Source organism: Aphelocoma coerulescens, chromosome 6, assembly GCF_041296385.1.
Source record: "Aphelocoma coerulescens isolate FSJ_1873_10779 chromosome 6, UR_Acoe_1.0, whole genome shotgun sequence".
Taxonomy (NCBI): domain Eukaryota; kingdom Metazoa; phylum Chordata; class Aves; order Passeriformes; family Corvidae; genus Aphelocoma; species Aphelocoma coerulescens.
In genome coordinates this window covers 5,153,302-5,180,556 of record NC_091020.1, presented here as the reverse complement: position 1 = coordinate 5,180,556, position 27,255 = coordinate 5,153,302, and the positions used below count along the sequence as shown (strand labels likewise).

Here is a 27,255-nt window from a genome sequence, read left to right as displayed (position 1 = left end):
CATTTTGGAAAATTTCAACCAAAGCAGTTTGGCTATTTTTAGTTGATTTAGAGGTTAAAGTGGCACGGACAGTCTAAAGGTTGAGGTAACCTAACACCACCTAACAGCACTGTGCAGACTCAACAAGGAATAAGGGAAAAAAACCCCAAACCTAAGGAAAGAGCACATATCGTGACTACACAGCAGAGAGAAGAAAAATGTCTTGGACATACATAACAGACAGTACTGAAACAGTTGCAAGGAACGGGGAAGAAAAAAAATCAATCACATTTAAGCCCTGTCATGCAATGGCCAACTGATTTCAATAGTGTCTTCTGCACTTACAGATGCATAGAAGGAATGCAGCAAAAAGGATTATGGATGCTGTAGTGGCAGCAAATATTATTCATATAAACTAAGCACACTTTCCTAGATTATATAGTGATTTATTATGGGGAAATGTACTTGGTATTGCCATATTAAGCTTACAATTTTATTCATAATTCATTCCTCTCAGGTTTATATTTGAAACTTTAACTCTGAAAGAAAATCCTTTTCTCACCTGCCACTCATTAATTTAGAAGACATGAACAACAACAGACAGATAAGAAAGCTGCTGGAGTAAGACTTAATTTTCTGACTACTATATTAAAATTATATCACACAATGCAAGTATGAATCTCACCATCTGCAGTTAGTACTTCTCAGCATTTCTTAGCTCTCTCATTTACTTAATGAATGTTATTTGAAAAAACCAAAATGCAATTCACTTCACTGCAAAGTTCAATATAGACAAGTGGAGTTATGTAAATGATCCCTATTACACTTCTTAAATTATTAGATCTTTGTAACTGCATCAGTGTTTTACTTATAAAGCAAATTACTCCTCTTTTTGTCCCATCATTTTGAGTTAGCAAATGAAGATTCAGCTCCTTCAGGTAAGCACCTAGTACCATTTTACATAACGCAGAATCCACCATAAAAGCCTCTCAGACACCCCAGGTCTCCCACAGCCTTCAACCACATATGCAAGGGCTGGATGTGAGGATGCTTTAAAAGGCCGAAAGTGCCTAAAATGGTGCCAGACACCTATGTTCAGGCACCTCTCACAACTGGAGAGCCAACTCTTTCCAATTCCTGGTGCTTATTAAGAGGGATTACTTCAAAAGCTGGGTTAACTTCAGGGCAGCAGTCAGAATCAGCAGGGTTTGAACAAGGTTCTTGCCATTCCAGACCAGTAAAAATAAGCACCTTCTTACACAAGACCCTGAAAGCATTTTCAAGTGTTGCTGAGGCAGCTGCTAGCAAGACTGAGAGGAGAGTTTGCACTAATATGCCAGAAATGGGGCAGCAGGGGCAACTACATTCATTTCCCTGGCAAGATGGACGAAAGCAGAAGCCATTACCCTAGAAGAGACCTCCCAAAACCCTTGTACAAAATTTTGGCTTTGCCTACTTACATGCTCATACCATTCATGCCACAGAAGTCAGTTTGAAATGCTGAAAGCTCTGAGCAAAAGACAGCCAGGTCCAGGATACACCAGAGTATCCAGAAACACCTCTCTGAGCCACATTCTCTCCTCAGCGATGGGGGGACACTGAGACGCCTTTTTGCCCCGAGATTCTCCTCAGTTTCTACACTAAAGGGGCCGCCTGCCTCATCAACCTGCTGAAGACACGTGCACTTGCTTTCCAACACGCCCTGTTCCCACTTCCCTTCGCTCCTTCTCCTCCCCACAGGGCACAGGTGCTTTTCCCTCATTCCTTGGGACGGGCTCGGCAACACGACCACGGCCTGACCTGAGGGGGAAAGCGCGCGACCCTAAGAGGCGGGCTTGACCTAAGCGGAGGCGCCCGACCTGTGGGGACCCGGGCGTAACCCTGACTTTAGGGGAGGGGTCCTGACCTGAGGGGATGCGAAGGGAGGGGCCTGACCTTAGGAGAGGGGCCGGACGGGTCCGACCTGTGGGGGCCCGAGGAGGGGTCGCATGTGAGGAGGGGCCAGCCCCTGCCCCGCGCTGAGGGGACGGGCCCGCCGCTCTCCCTTCGCCCCGTGACAGGTAGTTCATGGAGGGAACCTGTGCACTAAGCCTATTTGTTGGGGTTGATTTAAAATCATTTTATGTCAGTGCTCACGTATCCTCCCTTCTGACATACACTATTTTTTTCGGTTAGTAGGTTGTTCCAGTCTTCCATGATTTCCCCCCTCCAGTTGGCTCACCAGACAAGGTTCTGCTTTTTTATGTTCTGCTGTAAGACTCTGGGTGGGATTTCGCAGCTGTAAATGGGAGCTAGACCCATTCAGACACTGCACTTCTGGCAAACACATTGAAAACTGAAACAGATAAGGTACCCATAAAAACAAAGCAAATTTTAAATCAAAGTATCCGTATCTGCATGGGATGAAGATAATCCCAGTCTTGAGCAGTGATCATCCAGGCTAGGAACCTGGCTGGTTCACATTTCTGCGTCTCATGTACCTGGATTTCATTCCCACAGGAGGCAAATCAAAAATTCTTAACTGGTGAGTGGCTAAATCTAGCTCCAGAATGGCATCAGGGCACAGATAGACTGTCTGAGACCAGTCATGGGACCTTAGACTCAGCCCTGTGCCCACCAGTATAGATGTCATCGTATTTTCTTAAATTAATTAGATTAAGATAGGCCAAAGAAAATTTTATCATCAGATTCTTCAACAAAATTTCACTCTCCTGCACTAACTTTTGATATTAGCTGTCACTTGAAACAGTTCAGAAATAAATCTATTTTTTTTACAGAGAGCACATTCCAATATCTTGACTCTCCATTTGCCTTCAGCTATTATCTGTAAGTAAATCCAGTAATTAGTAATTCCTTTCTATTTTCAGTTGTTTACAAATTTATTTATTTCTAATGGAAACATTAAGTTAATATATTTCACATTTGTACCTTATTATTTAATCAAGCTTGTCAAAACTATATTGAATCCATAAGACATGGTTTTATACAAACAATAAATAATGTTATTTAAAGGTATGGCTCTTGAAAAACAGCCTGCTTACCAGGCACTAATAACCCGCTCCTACTGAGAAACCATGCAGTATGAAATTAGCCATTTGGGAGCTTAAATTGCAAAATTAATTATATCACTGAAAGTGTCAGAAATGAAACAGCAGTGCCTGAAGTTCATAAACTTGTGCTTAGCTCTTCTTGGGATTTACACAAATCTCAAGACCTCCACTGCTCCATTCCAAAACTATCTTTTGGAATTTTCAACAGGAATATTTTTCTTGAGTAGGAAGTATAGGCTGTTAAGGTGAGAATAACTGAAGACTAAAAATGATTATTTATGAAGATCTCAAGGTTCTCAGACAATTCAACAAAAGCACGCTATCACTGTTTCTCCATGTGAAGCCTATCAGTGAAAGAAATCAGCACCAACATACACCTATAAAAAAATCAAACTTTCAACCATGAGTCCTAATACTGTACACCACAGATTTCTGCACAAGTACAATGCTAACAGGAACTGTGTAATTAGTACATCTTTAATATTGTAAAATAATGTATCTGTAGTAGCTTGATTCAAAAAAAGGGGACATTGAGCTGAGAGACCCATGGTAAATTGCCTCTAAAGGATAATTAAAGTTGGTTTTATTCTATTTGTTACCAAGTTTTAGCTTTCCTTCATTCAAGATCTTGCAATTCAAAATGTACAAAGTATTTAATTTTCAAGAATTGGGAAGGTTTATTGCTGTGATCGATCTCTGAGGCGTAATAGCAATTAAAGTGGTCATTCACCCAGGAGAGTTGCAACCAGCCAATACTACAAACAGATTTAAAGTTTACACACAGATGCGACTAAGCCAACCACTAACCAACAGAGAGATCTTCTGATGAAGGGTATTTTTCATAATTGACCACTATCTGATTTAGTTTCTAAAGCTTCTGCTAGTTGCAGGTACTAACACAAGGCACACCTGCTGGCTCTGTCTAATATCATAATTCCTCTCTGTAGTGACAGTGTGAAAAATAGCCTGTAAAACTCAGCAAAATCACAGTTTTTAATCACAACTATCTAAAACAGACTGCATATATTATTTTTATGGGGGGAAAAAAACCCAACAAAGTGAAAAATATAATTAAATGAAAAATAAATTAAACAAAAAATCATGTATTTTAAGATTTGAAGCATATAAAAGGTGAGTAAATCAGGGTCTCCATATCCACACAGATATCTTTGCTCAGAACAGGGACAAAAGTCAAGCAATACAGAATGGGAGCCAGAAGCACATTTTACTTTCACACAGGTGCTAAGAATGTTACTCTTTATGATGTTGCTGATGCATTATGAAAGCCAAGTCTCATTAATAAACCTATCACGAGGGTATTTTTGGCCCAGAGGAGCATTTTCATAAGATATTCAGCATCTCTGGATTTTGAAAGCATATTTTAACTTCTGTTTTCATAAAAATGTAGGAAATGTTTGGGTAAACCAGTTGCAAATAGGAACATGCTTTTTGTTTAAAACCCAGTAAATCTGGCAAAAATATATTAAGGAAAAAGGTTCCAATCCAGTAGCACACGTGTGCCTAAATTTGCTAAGATTATTTATTAAAAATAAGAATGCAACAAAACATTTGGCTATGCTGACACCTACAACATTCAGTGATATAATTTGATAATCTTGTAACACTGAGCCTGTAATTTCATTAAAATTTAAGTAGAACTAATAGCATTTTTCCAAAAACGATCTATTACTGAACATATGAGAGGATTAGAGGCGAAAGCAGATTCTACAGTCTGTTCACTTTAAGAGCCACGTTTTCAATAGTAAAATGAAAGCTTCAGGATAAAATTGTATGCCTCTTTTTGCATATGCATGGCTGTTTAGACACCTTAATTAATATTTAGCTGCCTAAGCAGGATTAGCAAACAGTCCATGTTTATTCACACACTTGTGTTGACAGATGTCATGCTGCTTTCATTTAAAATGTTGCTTTAAATAAGTTGATTAAGCATCTGCAAGCAAAGCCAGACAGATGCACAGGAAGCTGCAGCCGTTTGCCTTCAATGAACACATCAGGACAAAGCATCAGCACTTTCTCAACATTACCTTGCCAGCAGCCTCAAATCCTTGAGCAGAAAGGACCAGCAGTAGAACAACACTTTGGTTTACCTAACTAGCAGAAAATTTTATTGTTCTTCTAGATAATGTTCATAAAAAATACCATAGGATACCAATTAATTCCATGGAAGGTGCCCAGTAGCTATTATATCACAACAATTGTTGTCATCATCAACAAGCAAACAAGGGAAAGTTTGACATGTCCTAACTAAATGAATGGAGCCACTTTTGATTCTCTACCTGAAACTTGTTCCCAAATCCATTCTTAGATATTCATGGAATGGGAAATTCTAGCCATACAGAATTTTCTATAGTAAATTCTTATTTTCATTGTCTGTATGCTTTCAGCTTTATTAAATGATCTATCAAGCTAATAGACAAAGAGGAAGAATACAGAAGAAATGTACTTCAATATGCAGCATTAGTTTTCCTACTGTTAATTATTAGTTTTTTCAGGGAGAAAATATGAAATTCTGTAGTTTTAGTGGTGCAAGCATTATCTGTTGTAATACACATTTTATGCTGGGGCCATTCTTTCATTCACATTCTTCAAGGGAGATGTAAAATATGCTCTTGAATATTCTAAGTTATGCATAAGCACAAAGTTGCTGTTCTAACAGCATGGCTGTAAATACTTGTTAGCTTAGGCAGGACCAAATCTATTTTTTCTGTTGCAGGCATCATAGATTTCTAACAGGAATAAATGCTGAAACTATTGAATTTGTAAAAGTGATACAGATGGATTAAATAAAAGGCCACAGAGCAAATGGTGGAGAAGGGATGGAACAAGCCTTACAAAACTGACATTGCACTTAAGGTCAACAAAGACAAGAAACCTGAAGGATTGAAGTGCTTGGGGCTCAGTCCTGTATTTCTAAAGATTTCCTTGTGCATTTTTGCTACTGGTCAGTTAATCTGTGTATGTTCTATTGAAGATTCTTCAGTATCTGTCCTCTTTACCTGAAGAAATTAAAGACATGTAAAAATGTAGGCAATTCTATCCTACCACCTTTAACAGTCCTAGACCAGACTTACCTCTGTTACCTATTCCAGTGTCAAGATCTTGCTAGTTTTAAGCGATTAAGAAATAAAACTTTTAAGATTCTTTGGGAGATAATTTTACTTTCAAAATACACTTTTTCCAGTAGCGCTCTGCATTCTGTCCCTAATCCCTTTTGTCACTGCTCCTCTACGAGGACTGATACATCAAAGAGCTGCTCTTTCTGCACGTGGTCCCCGCACACTCGTTCTGCTCTGCACTTGCAGCTTGCGCTGAGAACACTGGAGGTCACTCCAGCATTGCTCAATCAACGACTTCCTCCAAAGAGACACCGAGTTTCTCTCTCAGTGTTCAATTGAATGGAGTTGGTTACATATAACAACACACTGTGTGCCTGTCAAACAACTCTCGGCCGCCTCGGGATTTATGTTTTACTGAAATTACACATTTTATCTCGAGTCCTACATGAACACAAAGCAATTATTGTTTAAAGAAAAAAACAGTTTTTCCTTAGTTCTGCTAGGAAATAGGAAACTATTTCAGAGCTATAAGGCTCTGAAATTCAGAACATCGAAGTTAAGACATTGAAAACTGTGAGACAAAAGGAGCACAGTCTATTTCAAGGCTTCAGTGGTTCAGGATGTTGCATGTGTGGTTTGACTGCAACCTGGCAGAAGCCCATGGGCCTGGAATGGTTGGGCTCTAGGCTTTCACCTTCCAACAAGAGCTGGTGGAGAAAATGGAAGTGGAGTGTTCCCTCAAGCTCCAGATCCCAACCCTCAGCCCTCAGTGGTTTCACAGGTGGATTGGTTATTAATCCTGTGTAGGCATCAGCCATTCAGAGGTTTCCAGGTGGATAATACACAAATGACCCCTCTGTCTGTGTCACGACACAAAACTGTGTAAGTACCCAGTGCTCCAAAGGACACAGCATCAGAACCCAGAGAAGCCAGGCCAGACCCGTGTCTCTTCACCAACAACACATCTGACAGTCTTCCTTTCTTTAAGAACTTCTCATCAGCCATAACATGGTGCACTGAAAGCACTCTGAAAAGTATAGAAACACCTGGTGCTTTCCAATGTCCGTCTGTCCTCTACATTCCCCGGGTCAGGTTCCAGAGAAAAGTCCTAACAGACGACTTTCATAAGCCTATTTTAAGGCCATTACTAATCCAGCAATATTTTTGGTGCTGAGGCAAGTTAAACAATTATTAAGAATGCTTCTTGATCAACAATTCATACCCCCCAAAAAAAAAAAAAATGAGGGAGGGAAGCAGAGTCATCAATATCACTCCAGCTACTTAAAACAAAAAAATAAAACAAAAGCTCTGACTATAGGAATGAAAAATCAGATTAAATTATTATTTTTACCCATTACAGCACAGGTAGAAAGTCAGACGAAATTTAATTTCCACTATACTACTGCTGGCACACTTAACTGTTGCTAAGGTTAAAAAAAAATTATCTACAGCGAATTTAAATACATATAAAAGTCATATGATAGAGACATTTTGTAATAACTGAAAGAAGGTGTAAAACCAGGAAAAATACTAACGCCACTAGAGAAGCTAATGCAACACCTAATGGTTACTATCGCCTGTAGTAGCTCCTGGCTGCCTCCTCCCTATCAGACTCAGCTGTGCAGGTTTAATTCGCAGGAGCAGACACGGCCTCTGTGTTTCAGGCCGAAAATCTCTCAGGTGTGCATTGCCATTTACCCCTCCTGCGCCGGCGCTGCCGGGGCGCGGCCGCCATTGCTGCGGGGGCAGGGGCGGCGCCCATTGGCTACGCGGAGCAGGGGCGGGGCCTGCGGCAGCCGGAACGCGCTATAAGGCTGTAGCCCGGGGTGGGGATGTGTGTCAGCAGCGATGGCCGAGTGGTTAAGGCGTTGGACTTGAAATCCAATGGGGTCTCCCCGCGCAGGTTCGAACCCTGCTCGCTGCGGCCCGGAGGGGCTCACGTTTTCCTGTTCTTCTTTTCCTGGCCCTCTCCTATTCCTTGTCGTGTGCAGGTTTTACTACTCATGTCTCCTCTTTTGGCTACAGCCCTCCGCAGCAACAAGAGCGAGTATGTGGGATGGCACCAAATGGGGCAGGGTGGAAAGGATACAGTGGATCACCTGCTTGTGCAGGGTGACCCCAGAGCCCATGGCACAGGATCACATCCAGATGGCTCTGGAATATCCCCGGTGAGGGAGACTCCACAGCCTCTCGGGGCAGGCTGTTCCAGTGTTCGGTGACTGCACAGGAAAGAAGCTCTTCCTCACGTTCAGGAGGAAATTCCTGTGCATCAGTTTCTGGCCATTGCCTCTTGTCCCATTGCTGTGCACCAGGGAGCAGAGTCTGGCTCCACCCTCTTGACACCCTCCCTTAGATATTTATACACATTAAAGAGGTCCCCTCTCAGCCATCTCTTCTTGACACTGAATAGGCCCAGCTCCCTCAGCTTTTTCTCATGAGAGATGCTCCAGTCCCTTCATCATCTTTGTTGCCCTATGCTATTTATCCTATTGCAACTCATCAGGCCATGCCTACCTGCCCCTGCCCCTGCCCTGGCCAGAAGGAACAGTAGTATCAAAGCAGCAAAAGGTCCCAGAGCAAGCTTCTGGCATTGCACCTACGGCCAGTGATAAGAGCCCTCGATGGAGGTGAGAGAAGGGCACCAGGGATTCCGTGTTCTTTCAACAGCTCACCTTCCAGGCCTGTAGATGGGACAGGCAGTATCCAACTGCAAAGCTCAGGATTCATCCAATGGCTTACACACAGTGTCCCGCTTTTCCCAAAGGACTATTGTTCTGCCTCATCCTACAGCTGATACAAAATAAACTAAATGCTGTCAGCAGCAGGCTTCTTCATAAGGAATGGACTTGCTCCATCAAACCTTCTTTCTCTCTGACTCCTCCTGGACCTCAGTGAGGGGGGCTCTTGATTATCTTTTCCTGCCTTTTATGACCTTCTTTTCACATGCATGATGCACACACTCACAATATGGTGATGAGGGAGGAAAAAACCCACCAAAGTTATTATCCCACTACTAACAAGGAAAAACAAAATAAGGCAGCATTGCAAATCTCTCAGTCATCTGTGATTAGCTTAAACTGAGCTCTCACCACTCAGATGTGTCAGACTCCTCCTATGTGTGGCCCCAGCATTAGCAAAGGGCTGAAAAATTTGCAAAGTCAAGAAAGAAAAAGCTGGAACTATGAAAAAAGCTTTACCTTCCACAGAGGGTCAGATAGGCCAGAGCAGAAACAACCACCTTTCACTCCTTTCTCTTAAAGACAAGAGAAAAACTCAACACAAACACACATGCACACCCATTCCTTCTAGCATATTTTGCTAGTGCAACTTAATTTAATCAAGAAACAGACGCAAGGAAAGAAGAGGAAACACTGAATTATCTCTGCTGAGACAAAATTTAAAAAAAAGGGAACAAACAAATAATTGTTTAAGCTGGCAGCAAAATGAACATTTCAAAGTACTGCCTAGCAAGGCTTCCAGGGATTCCAGGTTTGGGTGTTTGTTTCTGTTAGGGCACATGCAAGAGCTTTGGCAGTGGCAAGCCAAGGGTGGACATGGAAATCCTGGGGAAGGCTCAGATCCCTTGAAAGCGAGGACCTTGAGCAGCAGAAGGCACCAAAGGCAACCAGACCCAACCAGCTGCAACAGTCTCTTAGTCCTCTAGCCATTCCTGCTCATTCTCCTGCCCACCCTCACCCATGGATATCAGTCACACAAACTCTGTGAGGAAGAAGAGGAGCTCACAGTCCTCTAGCCAGCAAAAATCTGAGGCCTGAGGAAATTCTCAGCTAGTGAATGAGCAGCTCTGACAATCTTAACAAAGTAAATGTACTTTGTGTAAGGACTGATGCCCAGAAGTCAAACTGCATCTCCCTAAAAAGCTGTCTGTCCTTGGTGCCAAGAGAAGCACTTTCGACAAAGCAGCAAGCAAATCATTTTGTTGAAAATGTTGAGAACCACAACACATGTCAAGACTGGAAATTTTTGAACTCTGGCCGCAAACTTCACTTCCTAGAAGTAACCCCTCTCCCTTACTGCTCCACCAGAAGGAGGGAGAAAGAGCAAACGACTGTGAAGGTAGAATGGAGGAAAGAAAATTCATTTTCTCCAGCATCCATCAGGTGTGACAGGTTAGGATATCCATCAGAGACCTAAAGCGTGTAAGAGTTCCCAGTTTATACTGTGCACCACTGTAATGACTCAGACACAAGCCCTTCAAAGCTGGGACAAACAGAGCACATGCAGAGTCTAATCTTCGTTAGCAAGGGAGGGAGATGAGATTAAGACAGCAAAGGTGAAAGCACAAACACACCCAGTGCCTGCCATCACCGGTGAGGCTTGGCAACTCTCCCAAGGGTGAGTGTGTGCACTGGGTTGCAATAAAAATATCCAGCATAAACTAACTGATAAGCATCTGCCCATCTGACAGCAACAGAGCCCAACAACCTACTGAGCTCCTTTATCTTTTGCTGTGTAATTTCATCAGCTTTACAACAGCCTCACTGCTTACACTTTCATATCCTGAAATGAGAGATGAGCCTGCTGGGAAGGTAAGATAGCAATGTTCATGCTCAGGAAATTAAAGATATTGTGTATATCTTTTAATAATCAGGATATTTGCTTCTATTAGAGAACATATAAAATGCCTTTTTAAAAAATCTCATTTAAAGAGGAAAACAAACAATCAAGAAATGACCTTACCTATCATTTGACATTACTCAGCCTGACATTTTAAGTCATACACTGTCTGTATTCGTCATCCAAACTTTAACTCTTACACTGTCACTTGGCAAATGTTGGCAAAGCAACATGGCAAATACTGGCAAAACAAGAAGGTTGAGAATGTTCTAGTTCTTGACAATCTTATATATGCTGCACTTGCACAAGTATAACAGCAGTAAATAAATATAATACTATATCTATAATATATAAAAATATATCTAAATATATATTTTAATATATATAAATATATATAAAACTATATAACAGTTTTGTATAATTCAAGAATCCCACCAAGCTGTTCAGTTTCACTGTAAATAACTGGCTAAATAGTTGCTTAAATTCTGTTTGAAATAGTTCCAAAGCCCTAGAAACACAGCATTAAACAACGTGCCCTATTCTCTGTATTTTATCATCATTATCACCATACACGTGTACCCCATCCACTATCTCATACTTTCCAGAGGAAAACTCTTCAGCCCTGACAAGTCCACTAATGGCCAGGTTTTATCAACACTTTTGACTGGACTCCAGAGGATCTGAGCTCACCTCACAACTCCATTTATTTTCATACCAAATCATTCAGAGCTATAACAAAGCACAGTAAATCAGAGCCCTCAGGTACCCAAAACATTCAAGACCCTTTATTGACCACCTAAGCAACTCACAAGGGGAAGCTAAAGAAAATGGGAGCTTACCATGTCTTGTAGAGAACTGCTCTCCTTAAGCCTGAGACTCACAGGCCTTAATCTAATAAATAGTGTCTGGGTTTTTTGCTGTTGTTCCCCACCCCCACAGACAACCCTTTGCAGCTGTTTTCACTTGCAAAGAGAGTTAAAAATCTCTGTGGGCCCCTGAATACCACGTACACCCAACCCTATTGCCTTAATCACACCTTCACAGAGCCTGAGAGCCACCTCACAACCCCTGCCCCAGTTCAAATTCCAGCATGTGAAGTATGTTATGTGCTCACCAGTGCAGGGGCCAAAGCACTACATTATTGCTGATGAAATATCAGGTGGGACATTTACTGGATCTTTTCATGCTACTAGCAAAAAACTTCTAAAAATACTATATATTTAAAGAAACAGATAAGCAGTTTATGCTTGGGGTGTGAACCCTGAATGATCTAACACTAACTTGTCAGGTGCTTGCTCCTTTACTTTCTAACATGAGGGAGAACTGGGCTTATTCCAGTTAGTTGTTGTTACTGGCCAACAAGTCAGGTCCCACCTGATTTTGGGGAATAAAAAGCAAAACAGGCTACACAAGCTCCTCTTGTTTTCCAATATGTCTGGGTTTGCTCTGCTAGGAATAACTTAATTCAATTCAAGAAATACAGAAAACCAGACCATTTCAAGTTTAACAGATACAGAAGTACAAAAAAGTCTGTATTGGTGGTATTGGTGTACTGGAGCACCAGTTATAACCTGCCCTCCTTGGGAGGGCAAATACAAATTACAGGACTGATCTTGAGCAGCTTGTTGCAAAACACAAGTTTTGCCATGAGCTTTTGCTGGGCTAAGAGCCTTCCAAATACCTGCAATTATTTATCCAGAACAAACATCCAAAGGTTCTTTGCCAAAACCAACCACGCAATAACTGGCTAATAGTGACATCAGATTTAATGACACAAACTATTAGTTTGCTGTTCAAAGGTCTATTGTATGTTCACTTCTTAAGGCAAACCAGCTCATTAGGTGCTAAATCATCCATCCAACTACTCCCTTTTACCTTTACCCGCAAGTGAAATGGGGAGACGACAATCTGGGCTGCCATCTGATTCAAAGTGCTCCAGCTGGCTGCATTCCCATCTTCTTGTTGGAGGGAAAATTGTTCCCTATTACTTAGTAACCTTCACATAAGGTAAGAGCTTCTTCTGTTACTACTGTTTGACATTGTTTACAGTCCCTCTTTAAAAAATGGATGAAAAGTCTTTCTTGAGCAAATACTTTGTATGAAATAAAGTATCAAATGCACTAGAAAAAAACCAAACCAGTAGTTACATTTAAAAAATGTCACAGAAAATTATTAATCTCATCTCTATAATGTTTTCAGCTGCAAAATATGCAAGGGAAAAGTATGTAAACTTAAAGATGATGTGCTATAAAACTGGCTATTGGTACCAATGCCATCCACTCTAGGGTCACCGTAGCTGCATCAGCGCACCACCAGCACTCTGAGCTTTTACAAACTGGGACGAACACAAGCAGCATTAACACTGGCAGCAGCCCCTGGGGGGCAGGCTGGCTCCAGCATACAGATGCCCCTGAGGTCAGTAAGATAGAGGCATTACCAGGTTCCATTTGCAGCACCTGGGTCACAGTCTGTGGCAAATAGGCCCCAAAAAGGAGCAGAACATCAAGTAACTCAGGCAGCACAGCATGGCCAAGCCACACACATCACTCCAGGGAGAGAGACATCAGATTGTTTCCATGTGGGGACAACACTGGACTTTCCAGGTTACACTTTCCATTGCACTGCCCGGGATTCATAACTGGACTCCTCAAGCTTTTACCCCCTGAGGTGACAAATAACAAGAAATTCCAAAGGAATTGCTGTGGTGGGTGGAGGATTTAATTAAAAAGATGAACAACCCCTTTTCTGTATGCATGCAGTTTTATTTGCCGCTGATGGAATTATCTGCCTGCACAAAACCACACTGTAAATACCTGACATATTAGCCAAGTTTGCAAAGAAGAAAACAAACACAAATAAACAACAATGTGGAATTTGAAAAGTTGCCCAAAGTATCAAAAACTTTTCATGTGAGATTTTGTACACATTAGTGCTGACTAGTCTGATTTTTCATTCCTCCCTGTACAAAACCCTGATAAAACCATGTCTAGCACACCTGAGCAAGGAGGGAAATTGCTATGAAGCCACAGGAAAATGCTGGCACACATACACAGGGGATCAGTTTTCCACCAATACACCTTAAAACAAAAATTGCTATCTGGAGAAGTAAAGTTCTGGAACTGCCTTACAAAATAAACAGCTGGTGCAAAAAGTGTTCTTGTTAAGGTAGTAAACAAGTGATTTTAAGGAGTGCTTGATCTGTCACAGATCCTTCACAAATAACCTTCTTATTTCATCTATAGCATAAGATCACAATTCTCCTACAAGTTAAGTTTGTAATGAGTACATTATAAATCACTGCAGTGAGTACAATGCAATGGAGAAGTGAAGCAGAACACAGAGTTGAGAGATAAGCACAGTTCTGTTTACAGTTCATTGTCATACAGCTTTTGAAAGATCCTTGCTGAACAGGATACCCTGGAGTCCAGGGTTCTACTGAGAGTATATTTTTTATAACATCACACTATTGAGAGAAATATTAATCACTACAAAATATTTGAGAATACAGGAAACAATACATAAGATGTTAAATAACTTCACAAAATCCCTTTATGTTAATACTGAAAAGGGCTTTGCTTATTAAACAGAAAAACTTCCATCTGTAATGCTCACAGCATGTGTGATAAATCAGTATTTAGACATTGGCTGGAACAACACACTACAATCAAAAAATACAAAATATAAATAACTTATAACTGCTAGCAAAAAAAAATACTGAACTGTTGAACAGATGATCTCATGCTCTTGTGTGTTTCTCATTTTAGATCTCATAGTTTCTGAATTTCCTCAGGAGGTCTGATGGAGCATCACCCGACCAGCGGAAACGCAAGTGCCAGTAATTCCCCTCTGAAAACCCTGAGGGGAAAAAAAAAGAGAAAGACAACTAAATTATTATAAATATGCATAAAATTAAATTTTCTGAAATAATCCTTGATAGTCTTCCCAAAAAAAGTAGGCAAAAAAGTGGTCACTTCCAGTGCCCTTGACTAAGCACTGACAAATAGGAGCACCCTGAATTCTTGGCATGTTGGAACAAGAACTCAAACACCAACCTTCAGGATAGAGATCGGCTGGGAAGGGTCCAAAGGAGAACAGCAAGAACCATGGCAGTCCCTAAAGAGGACTCACAAAGGAAAACTGAACAAATTGCATTGGCTTAATCTAAGGAAGAAGAGATAGATGGTGATATGATAAATCTGTAAGTACGTGACCTGGGGCCTTTTAATACTAAAATGTGACCTTCCTTTTACAGGAAACTGAATCCTATGAGCAGAATTAGTGTTCAAATCTCTTATTTAGGCTGAAAGAGCCATGTAGGGTGGTAGTCCAAAATTAACCCAGGCCAGCAGACAGGAACAGACAATGCTACAGTTTAAAAGTGGAACCCAATTTAATAATTTTTGCGGGACAAAAAAAAGAAGCATTATCAACATCTTAACATCAAGTATAAAGACTGAAGTGCATAAAGACCCTGTCAAATATATCACAATATTAACATTTATTAATGTAAATACATGCCACTGGATAAATGAAGTAGGCACTTGATAAGTCTGTTTTTCCCATTCAAATACGTGGAAATTAAATTAAAACTTAAAAAAAAAAAAAAAAGAGAAAGATGTCTGCAAAGAAAATTCATCATTATAAGGAACAAATGATGTTTTCTTCAAAATTTTACTGTTCTACAGAGGATGCAGTGATGATTTAATGACCAAAAAAAAAAAGAGCAAATAGTATGAAGTTATAGATCATAATTTTTCTAAATCAAATTTTCAGTTATGCCTGGCATACACTTCTTTGTAGAATGTTCTCTATTTTCTGCATTCCACAAATGTTTGGGATTACATTAGGTTTTGCTACCCTCACAGTTCACCCTAATTTCCTGTTTAATCAAACGGGGGAGAAATGACAGAACTTTGTTTATCAATAGTTCTCTGCTAACATAGGCCTAAGATTATGAAACTCCTGAAGGATCAGGCAGAACAAAAGGTGGCCATGGTAGTAAGAAAGCTTTGATCAGGCACAATGACCTAAACCAGAGCCAGGAAGTGCTGACTGGTGGGAGGCACTTTTGAAATACACATTTATTCTGGTGCATACACTATTAAAAAAAACCCAAAACTGTTTGAATACAAAAGAAACCTTCAAGTCTCAAATTTTAGACTTCGTTAACTCATCAGATGCAAACTGTGCAAAAGTACTGAATAATGGATAAAAAACCCCAAGCCTAAATATTTTTCTTTACAGTTTTAAACTTTATTTTTAAAAAAGTCATTGAAAATAGCTCCCTTCTCTTTTTACTTTGTATTTTTATATATCAGAAAAACTAATATTTCCATTCTGGTTGAAGCATTTTTTTTTTCTTCTCCAGTTTCTGGTTTTACTAGCAAACAAACAAGGCAACTTGGGATAGGGAGAAAGAAGCATCTGGAAACTTCAAAATTAAATAAATAACCAAAAGCATAAAACCCAAACCAAAATCCCAACCTAAAACCACATTAAAAAAGCTCCAAGTTAAACACACTGTTCCAGAGAAGAATTTCTCATGACTGAAAGCCCCCATTTCAGGCCAATCCTTGGATACTGCAATTTTCTGTAACTGCTGTTTTTACTTACTTGGGGACTCTGGATTCTTTGAAGACTGTGGTTTCACATCAGGAATTGCAACATCTTCTTGCTCCCTGCTCCCTTCCAACAATCCATCTTCATTGTTTTCAGTCTGTTGGGTCCACATCTCATTAGTTATGTTGTTGGTATTGCCATAGTCAGGAGCTTCCAGCATTTGGTCCTTCTTACCTTGGACAGCCCAGTGCATTGACTGAAGGAACGAAAAAGTAACAAAGAACTAAGCCCTATGCTTTAAAGGGTTTTTAAATTACTTTTTCTTTCTTATATTGCTGTAATAAATGGTTAAACAAAGCACAGTGCAAGTCAATAGGATAGGGGAAAGCACTGTTACATGTCACAAACAGCATTGGAAAGGACACTTTATGTCAGGTGGGGCTGAAGAACAAAATGTACAAGTCATCAGAATTCTAAGGGCCTTTTGTCCAGTTCCTTCTGTCATGAAGAAGGCTTTTTAAGAGGGCTTGAATGACTTCAGAAATGTTCATTTTCAAATCTGTCTTTGACTTCAAAGTACCCTTTGAAAGCAAGGCAATTTAAAAAGATTTAATATTAAAGTCTGTCAAATAACATCTGTTTGGAACTGAACTAAGCTTAATTGGATACTTCCAGCAAACATTTAAGCTCAGCTGAAGAGTCTCTGACTTCTCTCCTAAGCAGAACTGAGACAGGCAGAACTGACATTGGAAACTTTTATTCACCTGCCTTAAAATATGACCATGTAGCCTTGTAACTATCATTCACTCTAATAAGGCAGGAAAAAAATAATTCTATATTATGGAATTGAGATCTACTAGGGACACGCTACCAAATCTCAATAGCAAATCCAGGAGGGAAAACACCCTAAGAACCCCTGCCTCTGTCACAGGTCACCCCCCTAGCCTAGCAGGGCCCCTTCAAAGCTCTGTGGGAAGCCCAGGGTTCCAAGGAACTATCTTCTGGAGTTTTTCAATGAGATCTTTATTTAATCAGATAGTGTGAAAACCTATCTGATAAGCAATATACCAAAAGGAAAATATATTATAAAAAGGCCCCAGCTTTAACTTAACTTTGAAAAGAAATAGAAGTTTCCTACAAAAGCAAAGCGTGCTGGAGCATTTGATAACAGCCCTAAAGTTACTTAAGCTTTCTATAGCACATATAAAAGCGGCAACTCGATAAATTCACTCTAAAACTACTGGCCTAACACCCTTCTGTGAATGGGCTTCTGAAGCCCTCCAATTTTTCCTGAATTTCCTTAACATCCATAGTGCAAGAATTGCTCTCCACTCTTCCCAAATCTGGCACTGCAGCAGAAGTGCTGTAACTCATCCCCTCACTCTCTGCAATTTTTTGTCTGGGCCAGCCCTACCTCCCCTCCTCCTGAGGGCCCAAACTCAGCCACCACCAACCGTTTTCACAGAGCTGCTCAGGGCCTCCCACTGCTGGAACGGGATGGTGACTTTGCTTCGGCGCCAGTAATCATAGCGTGCCCGGCTTTCTTCATTAGTGAGAGTCTCCTTGGCTTGCTGCAGCTTCTGGAAATTCTCCACTAGGACACAAACCAAAAGGATACTAGAGACAACGCTTGTTCGGCAAAGAAATGAATTCAGATGCAAAAAGGGACCTGCCAGCACCAGCTCAGAACAAACTAAGTAGAGGAGAAGGCAGAAGGAGAAGCAAGCAACCAAGGGATGTGGTTCTGCTTCCAGCTTGCACAGTTCTGGCTGGCCTTAGGATCACAGCACCACTGGTGGACTGACACCCTTGCAAATCAGGACTAAAATGTTCCTTTTTCTACCAGCTTCAAAAGCTCCTAAATTTGAGAGAAACTTACAGAGTACACAGGTGACAGGCACAAGTCAGCCCCTGCAGACCCCTTAAAAAGGGAAATTAGAGCAACAGTGCTTCAAAGGAACACACTGAGATCTACAGCAGCACAGGAGTCAGAGCAGAGCACAGCAACAAGAACCTTGAGCAGGGAGAAAAAAAGATGAGCAGGAACTGACAAACAAGAAGAATAATCTAAATATAGTTCAGATTAATTAACTTGTGCATTTTATTAGGTGTGTTTCCTACATATGCTAAAATGTTACCCAGACTGCATGAATGAGAGCTCTCATTTTTCCCTACAGGGTAATTTTTCATGGAATGGTTACTAAGGATGCAGCTGCATGTTACTATTTGTGGAAGGGTTATAAAGATTTAGACTTCATCTATGACTCACCTATGTTACAGTGATCTATTATTATTACTATTAGTCATTTATTACAGTTTACAAATTAGAGAGATTTCTTCTGAAATACACTACACTGAAACACTAATCAAAATTGGTAACTATAAATCAAACAAGAGACAACAGGCTGAGAGAACAATTGTACTAGGTTTCCTTATTCTAGAGTTACTAGCTTTCAACAAATAAAAGGTCTACTTTATTGACTCTTTATTAAGCTTTAAGCTGATGAAATAAAAAACATACAGTAAACTCTCACTAGTACTGTAAAAAGGTATTTAAAGTAAATAAGACATGTTCAGGTAAAGAGAGCATAAAACATCTCTTCGTGACAAACAAAGCCACTCTGATACTTGGCACTTGGCTCCTGTTTTTTGTTACTCAGCTGTGGTGAGCTCTGCCCAGGGCTATCTATGGTGATGAATGGGTAACATTGGCTCCAAATAACTCAGGTGCTGCTCAGCCCTCCCATCTCTGAGGAGCTGCACCCTTTCATCAGCACAAACGTCAGCTGCTGTTCTGCAAACAGAGGCTCCTCGTGGGGCTGGCTTCTCTTCATTTCCAGTCATTAAATTACATTAAAAGAAAGTAAAGCACATTTCATGGTTCCTCACGGGCTTGTTCCTGGAAGTAAATTGACTCATTGATGCAAGTGTGGCACTTGAATGCCACTGAGCATGGACATGCACAAACTGCATAGGTCTAGGAAGGGACACACTCCAGAAATAAATTCTGTATTAAAAGATGTCCTATTGAAGAAAGAAAAAAAATTCAAGGTCCTAGAAAACAACAACAAAAAAAAATCCAACAAGTGTCTTCCTGCTCTATCACAGACAAGTGTGCAAGTCTTAGAAAGAATATTACAAGCTTGCTATTTAAATAGAATGTGCTAATGCACATGATGATTAAAATATATTGAGGGGAAATAAAGTTTTAAGGCTGAATTTAGTATCTTGGCCGTGCTGATAGAAGAAAAAAATAGTTTCTAAATAGGAAAGAATACATACCTGCTTTGGGGTTTCCAGGATGCTTGTCAGGATGACATTCAAGGGCTTTAATCTTATATTCTGCAAGAATTTGTTCAACCTAAACAAAATATTGAGACAAAGTGAGTAAACACAGAAAATATTTGCAAAATTTCTTTTTGAAAGAGGATTGGAAGAACAACAAAGAACACTGAAAGATTTTGTCCTATTCAATTTTACAAGCATTAGTAAAAGCAAAGTAGGTAACAACAACCATCTGCCAGTGACACTGCTTATTTAATTTCATTTCCATGCATTCATCCTTAGTCCTGTTTTTGTGAGACTCAGTCATCCCATATGGCTCTAGAAAAATGTGCAAAGACATTTGACCACAGAGGGAAAATGCATCACTTCGGTTGCTCTTTACTTTGCTTCATCAACTCTAACTTTCAACAGAGTCTCACAGCAGAAAGCAAAGGCCCTCTGTATTGCTGAAGACCGATTTGTGGGATTAGGTGGCTTCCTCCATATCCTCTTCATAGGAAATTCAGCCAGCACCACATGAGTTTTCCATCTTGGATACCCCAAGATAACTCACTACATAACCAGCAGTTCACATTTTTTTCTGTCAAAATAATTTTCTGTGCAAAAAGGTTGGCTTACAGTAGAACAGATTTATAATCAATATTAGAATATTGGCATGTATTAGCTTATCAGTTAATTACAAATTCCCACACAGATTGTAAAACCATAAAGTGTTATAACCACTGGAAAAACTAAGACGTACTAACAGTTAAAATACAGGAGGCTACTGGACTGGGCATCAGCTTAGATTTTCAAATGTTTAGTGCTTTTCCAAGTATCTTGCTGGTTATCATAGTTCAGAAGCCAAAACTTCTTTATGTCGTTCCAGTTCAGCTTAACCTTTCACAATTTGCCCTAAGGTATCAAATAATTACTATTCTTTCCCATACTACAAAGGCTGTTTATACAAATTCCTCATTGTCAAACCATGAGAGCCACATACAATTTAAATTATTTCTTTCAAAGTTAAGTCTTGTAACATTTTTTCTTTAGAATAAAATTACACTCAACTAGCTGACCAAATTTTGTTGGCATATACTGGGAAAAAATGTGGTCTACGGTGGTATCTTAAGAATTCTACACTTTTCACTCTGCTCAGTAGCTTCTTCCAGAGAAAATGTAACATGGTGTATTTACAGTCAGTAAGACACTTAAAAACACATAGAGTGTACAGAGAACTTGGTGAGACTGGTTACTGTATAGCCAGCTACCATCTCCAAAATATAGTTACTTAAAGGGGAACTTTAAAGTTAAAATATGTAAATTGTAAAATGGGGAAAATGTAGCAGAGGGGTAGCATGGAAGTCTTCAGCTTAAAAGAAAAACCAGTAGAAAGAAAAGTTTATAGGAAGTTTATACAACATACATGAAATTTATATAAAATATATAGTGAGGTGTTTTACCAAGAAAGGTATTCAATACCCACTGTATACGAATAGCATTGCTCTTAAAGAAGGATGTAGATTAAATCTCCCCTCTTCCTGCCACATCTGAAGTAGGTGTCTGTGAGCTAAATTCTGCCAGTAGCCAACAATGAACCTGGTTTGTGTTTTTGAATACAGCAAAGAGTCTGTAGAAACTGAGAGTATTTCTGCTTAAATTTAACCAGGTCCAACCAAGACCAGGATATTCAGCAGCTTAGATAAAGTGCTGCAGCTGGGAGTGTGCTGTGTATGCCTAAAGCAGCCTGTGCCAAGTACCTGACTCCTGTACAAAGTAGTGAGATTGCAGAATCCCTGTAATGCTCCAAATTTCTGTGAGATCCCAGAAGAGCTGTGCAGGGTTGTGAGGGGAGGTGATCCTGGGGCTCAGTCAGCCTGGGATCTCTGAGTTCTTTCTCTCATGTCAAAAAACAGTGCAGCAACATCTGCTGCTTCTCCCAACAAATAATACCTGACAGCATGTTTTTCAGGACCCATTAGGATTTATTCCAGCTTTTTAATTTCATTTTTAAGCAATTTGAAAAATCATTATCAGATATACCTGAACTGTTCATTAATTGCTAAGCCCTTAAGGAATTAGTGTGAGGTAGAAAACAAGAAATAGCATCTGCAAAACAAGGCTGCGTGGAGACTTGAGCACTGCCCTCTGCTGGGATCATTTCTAGGAGTTTCTTCAGGAAAAGCTTTACATTTCCTTCTGTGACACACGGAAAATGTTACTCCTGATCTTTGTACTTGACCACTAGGACAAGTGAGAGTGTCTGACTAAATTTACTGAGCAAAAGACAGCTTTTATCTCCACTGAATACATCCCTCATTACAGCAGAGTAATCAAAACTCCTCTTCCAAATCAGAAACACAATTCCATTCAATAGAACAGCTAAGTTTAAAAAAAAAAAAAAATTAGCATACCAGACTAGCAAAGAAAAAAAGTTACATGGACACCTCTAACATGATGCACACTTGTTTTGACTGCAAATCACTCAAAAATTGCTTAGCTAAATCTCATTATAAAGCGTGTATCTGCTACCAAAACAAATTAGTAAAATTAGTATTTGAATGTCATTAAAACAGCCTTTTAAAAACATTAATATGGTAAATTATAAAGAGATATTGTTTTTGTATTCATCTGAACCAGTGAATACATTTTAAAAAATATTGTAATATGTATAAAGCTCAAGAAACTCAGCAGCATTATCAGTGCCCTAAAGCTATGAACTTTCATTGTATTACGTATACATAAATAGCTCCTATTCAATTTTCAAAACCAATAATACATATTCCAAACTATTATTTGGATGCTGTCAAACACATGCAGTTGGCTCCCGATTCAAAACAATCTCATATGTTGATCTACACTGATAAATAAACCGTTACTTCAGCTCTCTCCATAATCCAGTTCTACATGGCACTTACAGTCTAAGCCTTACTGCAGGCTCTCAATGTTGGTACACAAGGCAGAAAATTGCGCTTTGCAAGGGAGATCCTACAAGTGGCAATAAAGAACATTCCCAAGCCATTTCAAATATTCGTGCCCGCAGAGAAGCAACTGCAAATTCCCTGCAGACACACGAGCACGTTCAAACTGTGAATAAGCTGGCGGGGAGGAAGAGGCTCTTACCGTCGCTAGCTCATCGCATCCCAGCAAGTTGTAGTAATCCTCCAGGTCCTCCGGGTTGCAGTTCAGGATCGCATCCATCGGCACTGGTCCAGCGGGCTTTTTCCAGCCGGCACGGAGGCTGCGGAATACAGCGTCAAGTCAGAGCTCACGCAGGAGTTTGAAGTAGCCCAGGGCAACAGGCAGTTCCCAGTCCGGTGCACAGCTCCGTGCGGCGCTTTTGAACGCTGGCAGCTGACACGCACGGATCTGGGGAGTTCCCCGCTGCCATTGGTCCCCGCACGATGCCAACCCGCCCGCACAGACCGGCTCTCGGCAATGCTGCCTGGGATTTGTAGTTACCAGAGTCACCTCAGCGTTAAACTCCCGTGTGGCTCCCGTCCAGACCGCAGAGTTCTGGACACTGAAATGTGGCAGAGATTTCGCTCACGCCATTACCTATGCAGCCACTGCAAACCAGGCACACACCGAGAGACTTCCCTGCACCTGGAGCCATTTTTTTCTCAATTCTTATTTTCAACTTTTGCCACCATCTTTGACCAGATGATTAAATGGGTAATTATAGAAAAGAGTAAGGATTACTTCCAAAACAACTATTACAGGGTGCAAAGTTTGGAGAACAAAGTACCAACTTGCCAAGAGTCAGAGTTCTGCCAGTCAGCTCAACGAAAAGGGGGCAATCTTCACTCTCTGAAGGCTTCCTTGGGCACATACACATTACTCCTCAAAACAAAAACAGCAACTGTACATCATTAGCATGTCTGACAAAATAAAACTACCCATAGACACGAAATACCCACTGTCTACTACCAAATTAAAAACTCCCCCTCAAGCTAAAGTACTTTCAGACTGCATATTAAAGGTCTGTACTGTGTGCAAAACATGTTCCTCATTTTACATTGAGGTGAAATAGCTTTAAGGTACCACGGCCTCAGCCCAGCAGAGACTCTGGACATGTTTGGTGTCACCCATGACCTGTTGATTTCAAAAGATTACTTCCTAAGTGTAATATAACCATGTGCTGAAGTCTTTCCCCTGGAGCCTTAGGAGTTCTGGTTTTACTTTTCCCACCCTTGCAAGATCTCTGTAACCCAAGAGACATGAATTTCATGTCATTAAACCTTGATGATTCTTTAACACTTACAAATAGATGCTGTGAATAATTATACAGTTCTAGATGCAGTGACCTTGTAGGAGAACAAATTCCAATGATGTGACCAAGGCTGGAACACACCATGTGTCAATCAAGGAATGACCCAGTGGTCATTCAGAGCTATTTATGAATAACAAATAAAGAAATTTTGCATCCACAAGTGCTTTATTATCTGCATTATTAATGTTCTGCAATGACATTTAATATTAATCTTCCACCACTTTCTCTTCAAGGCTACATTGTCTGAAATTTTCCACTTTTACTGCATGTTCAGATAGCCTACTAAGATTATAAAATACATAAAGTAAATAAAAGAAGGAATAATATTAGAAGAAAAAGCACAAGTCTTGGTGAAACCATTTAAATCTGATAGAAAACCCTACCACCATATTTTTCTGAGTAAATAAAACAATAGAAATTCTTTTTAAATGTCACTACAAGTGGAAGAATTAGCAATCACAAATCTGTCTCCACCATTCATAACTTTATAACCAGAGAAGTATTGGAAAGAAAAAAAAGTCTTTTAACAAGAGAACATGTAAATATTTAAATAGGTTGTACTCTGGGGGAGGACAAAAAACAAACAGCTGTCCCTCCTCCCAACAGCATTCCTGACATCCCTTCCTTTTCCCTTGTATGTCTTGCATATTTGCATAAGGTGAAAGGGAAGCTCTTTAACCCTTTTCCCCTCCAGCCTTCAGTGGCTATTTCTGTGCTGCCAGGCAGCTGCACATCCGAGGGCTGCACTCCAGTGACAAACCTGAGACCTGCCAGCTGTGTGTTCCACGGGAATGTGCTCCCTGTGAGCCTCAGTCCCGCCTGTACTCATCTGGTCGGGCCACACAAACCAGGGCTCTGACCCAAAGTGCAGCAGTGCCCCTGCCCCTCGAGATCCCGGTGCTTGGGACACAAAGGCTCCCACAGCACTGGCTGCAGGTTTGTGTCTGGAGGACACAAAATACACTGAATAATAACTCAGGCTTTTACTGCTCCTACTGACTTCAGAGGGGCAACTCCCAAAGCATCATCAAAAAGGAGAGCAAGAGCACCCATATGAAATACATGGAAAAAAATACAAATATTAGCCCCAGGACATAAAGTTCAGTTAAAAGGGAACTGCAGCACAGGAGATGCCACAGATTATTGCCTACACATGCTGTGGCTAGTGTTGCTCAGGATGTACAAACTGTTCTGGCAGTGAGGAAATCTTATATTTGTTCTCTGTACCCAGTCACCAACAAAATGTGTCTCTCAGTCCAAACACATATTGACAATTCTGTTTGTTTAGAGCCAAGAGCGAAACGAAATTCTGCTCCAGTGTAACAGGACATTTACTAACAACTTCTAGAAGTCATAAATGGCCCTTTAAATCAAACAATAAGATCTGGAAATCTCTATTTGAATTTATTCCTGTAAAATACATCAAATCTTCTGGGACCAGTTCTTCTCAACTGACTTGAGGGGTTTTGCTTCCTGAGGGCAGAGAACACATCTACAAGAAGTGCAAGGCACAATAGACCTCATTCAAGTTTTGCATTTTGTGCCCCATCCTTGTCCTCACATAAGCTCAGAGCTGCAGAAACAGAAGAGGACCCAAGCACTGCCAAACTGACTGCCCAAAATAAGGGTAACTCCTGCAACACCATCGTTGAAGTGGAGAAACTGCAACGTGGAGAAACGTCTGCAATATCAGAGGTGGCTTTAGGATCCCTGAGTCACTCCCTCACCGATATCTTCACGGAAAGCCTCACATCCTACATCTACATCACTTGGATAATTTCGTCCTTAGGACACAGTCTTCACACAACCACCAAAACAAAAAGCCCTGCCTCCCCCTTATATGCTGACAAAAGCATCTTGCAAGTGCTTTTTAAGAATTATAAATCGTGCCTCAGCTTCCAGAAGGAAAAACAATGCTTGTATACAAAGTTGCATAGAATAATAAAAACTTTCTGGTTCAGATCTGGTCACTCTGCAGCTTGTTTCGAGAAGCAGGTAGTGTGAAAAACAGTATGTACCTATTTTTCAGGGTCGTTAATACCTGAAAGAACCAGAAAAAAACCCATCTCCTTCCCCCTACAAAGACTACCTATAAAGTTAATTATCCAAAAACTAATTCCTTTTGAACCCATACGCATAAAAAATTTTAACTCCAAGGTTGTTTTTAAAGCTGTTGGTTATCAAGGCCTGCAAGGGGGACATTCTACCTGTCTAACCTGAGTCTTATAACTAAATTTAGGAATTCCATTGTATTAAACCCACTAAAACTATTCTGCAAATAGCTTGTGATGTTGAACAGTAACAAAAACCCAGTATTTAAATTTATATCCACGAAGTTTAGACCAAAATTCTGTGTTGGTGGCAGCCCCGGGAGAAAGGCCAAGTTCTACCCAGTCCAAACTCCCAGGTGGAAAGAAACGACGCCATGGAAAATCCACGTGTGGCACCTGCTGTTCGTTGTGCAGTGATGGTCCCGCTCCAGCGCCCAGGTGGGGCACTAAGGACCGCTCCTACACTCCACATAACAAAAGAGAGCACTGGGAAGCGAGGCAGACCAGCCGCGCACACCCCTGCAGGGCACGGGAAACGCAATGAAGTTGGGGCCGTTACTCGAGCAAATCCCAGCTCTCGCCGCTTACCAGCGGGTCTCTCCTACACCACGCAGGCTCCATTCCTAAAGCAGCAGTGGTTTAGACGGGTGCTCCCCCCCCCCCCAAAAAAAAAGCTCCTGCATCCCGGGAGCTCAAGTACCGCGATGTAGAATCCCAGGTGGGGCCAATGTGTTATCCCGGAGAATAAGGGGCAATACCTTAGAGCATCACTGCCAAGAGCCCGCGGTACCGCTGAGCTCCCTTAGCAGACAGGCAGCGGCCGTGCCCTGTGAACACCCTCACCCTCAGCTCAAGGTGCTCAGAGAGGCCGCTCCGAGTCCTCCGGCCCCGCTCTGCGGCTGGGAAGCGGCTCAGGGGGCCGCCCTACCGGGCAGCTTCTCCCGGCCAGGTGCCGCACAGCCTAGCAAAGGGCTCTGCAGCGGGGAGCTCGCTCCCGGGAAGGGGCACTGTCTATCCGATACCCTGACGGAGAGCGAGCCCTGAGGGTTTCTCACACGGCTGGCGAGGAGCGAACACCGGAGCCGCCATTCGCCAGGAGCCGCCAGCCGGGGAGCGCAGAGGAGCCACACGCCGTCAGCGCTCCGCAGCGGGCGGGCTGTGAGCGGCACACGGCAGGTACGGGAAGGGAGGGCACGGGGGCAACTGCGGGCGGGCCGGGCCGGTCGCGCCCCTCAGCGTTCCCTCAGGGTCTTCACGCCGCCATTGCGAAGCCGGCTGAGGGAGGGGGGCGTGAGGCGGCACGAGCGCCACGTGACGCCGGCAGCGCCCCCGGTCACGTGTCCTGGTTTGTTGTTGCCCGGTCACGTGCCGTGGTCACGTGCGGCGGCGCTGCCCGCGGTGGGCGGGGGGGGCCGGGCGCGAGG

General features: G+C 41.4%; 2 protein-coding genes and 1 non-coding gene across 9 annotated transcripts in view; 1 reads left to right on the top strand and 2 right to left on the bottom strand.

The window, feature by feature from the left end:
* Positions 1–11,618, bottom strand: part of CTNNA3 (catenin alpha 3) — a 438,881-nt gene extending 427,263 nt beyond the window's left edge. Inside the window, exon 1 of one of the 4 annotated variants that reach the window (XM_069019044.1) lies at positions 11,524–11,618. Coding sequence is in view for 2 of the 4 variants with exons in the window: in XM_069019041.1 (XP_068875142.1) it covers positions 10,808–10,814 (7 nt within the window). In the remaining 2 variants the exon portion in view is untranslated. Of the gene's footprint in view, positions 1–7,457; positions 7,477–7,641; positions 7,663–10,807; positions 10,920–11,523 lie in introns of those variants that run through there. The other 3 variants (XM_069019041.1, XM_069019045.1, XM_069019042.1) reach the window with 3 other exon arrangements.
* On the top strand, positions 7,949–8,030 carry TRNAS-UGA (transfer RNA serine (anticodon UGA)). The gene has a single exon. It is a non-coding gene; the product is annotated as a tRNA-Ser (tRNA).
* Positions 11,619–13,425: 1,807 nt separating the features above from the next.
* Positions 13,426–26,958, bottom strand: DNAJC12 (DnaJ heat shock protein family (Hsp40) member C12). 4 transcript variants are annotated; one of them, XM_069019058.1, is made up of 7 exons: positions 26,887–26,958; positions 23,260–23,369; positions 22,631–22,748; positions 19,526–19,604; positions 17,698–17,837; positions 16,298–16,499; positions 13,426–14,539 (listed from the first exon to the last, which is right to left on the bottom strand). In XM_069019058.1, exons 2-7 carry the CDS (start codon positions 23,343–23,345, stop codon positions 14,445–14,447), a joined length of 720 nt encoding a protein of 239 aa, XP_068875159.1. In that variant the 5' UTR covers positions 23,346–23,369; positions 26,887–26,958; the 3' UTR covers positions 13,426–14,444. The 4 variants fall into 4 exon arrangements, with proteins under 4 accessions (XP_068875159.1, XP_068875158.1, XP_068875160.1 ...); XM_069019057.1 differs by lacking the exon at positions 26,887–26,958 and adding an exon at positions 26,590–26,878; XM_069019059.1 differs by lacking the exon at positions 26,887–26,958 and adding an exon at positions 26,590–26,878 and having other exon boundaries at positions 23,260–23,350.
* Positions 26,959–27,255: the final 297 nt, after the last annotated feature.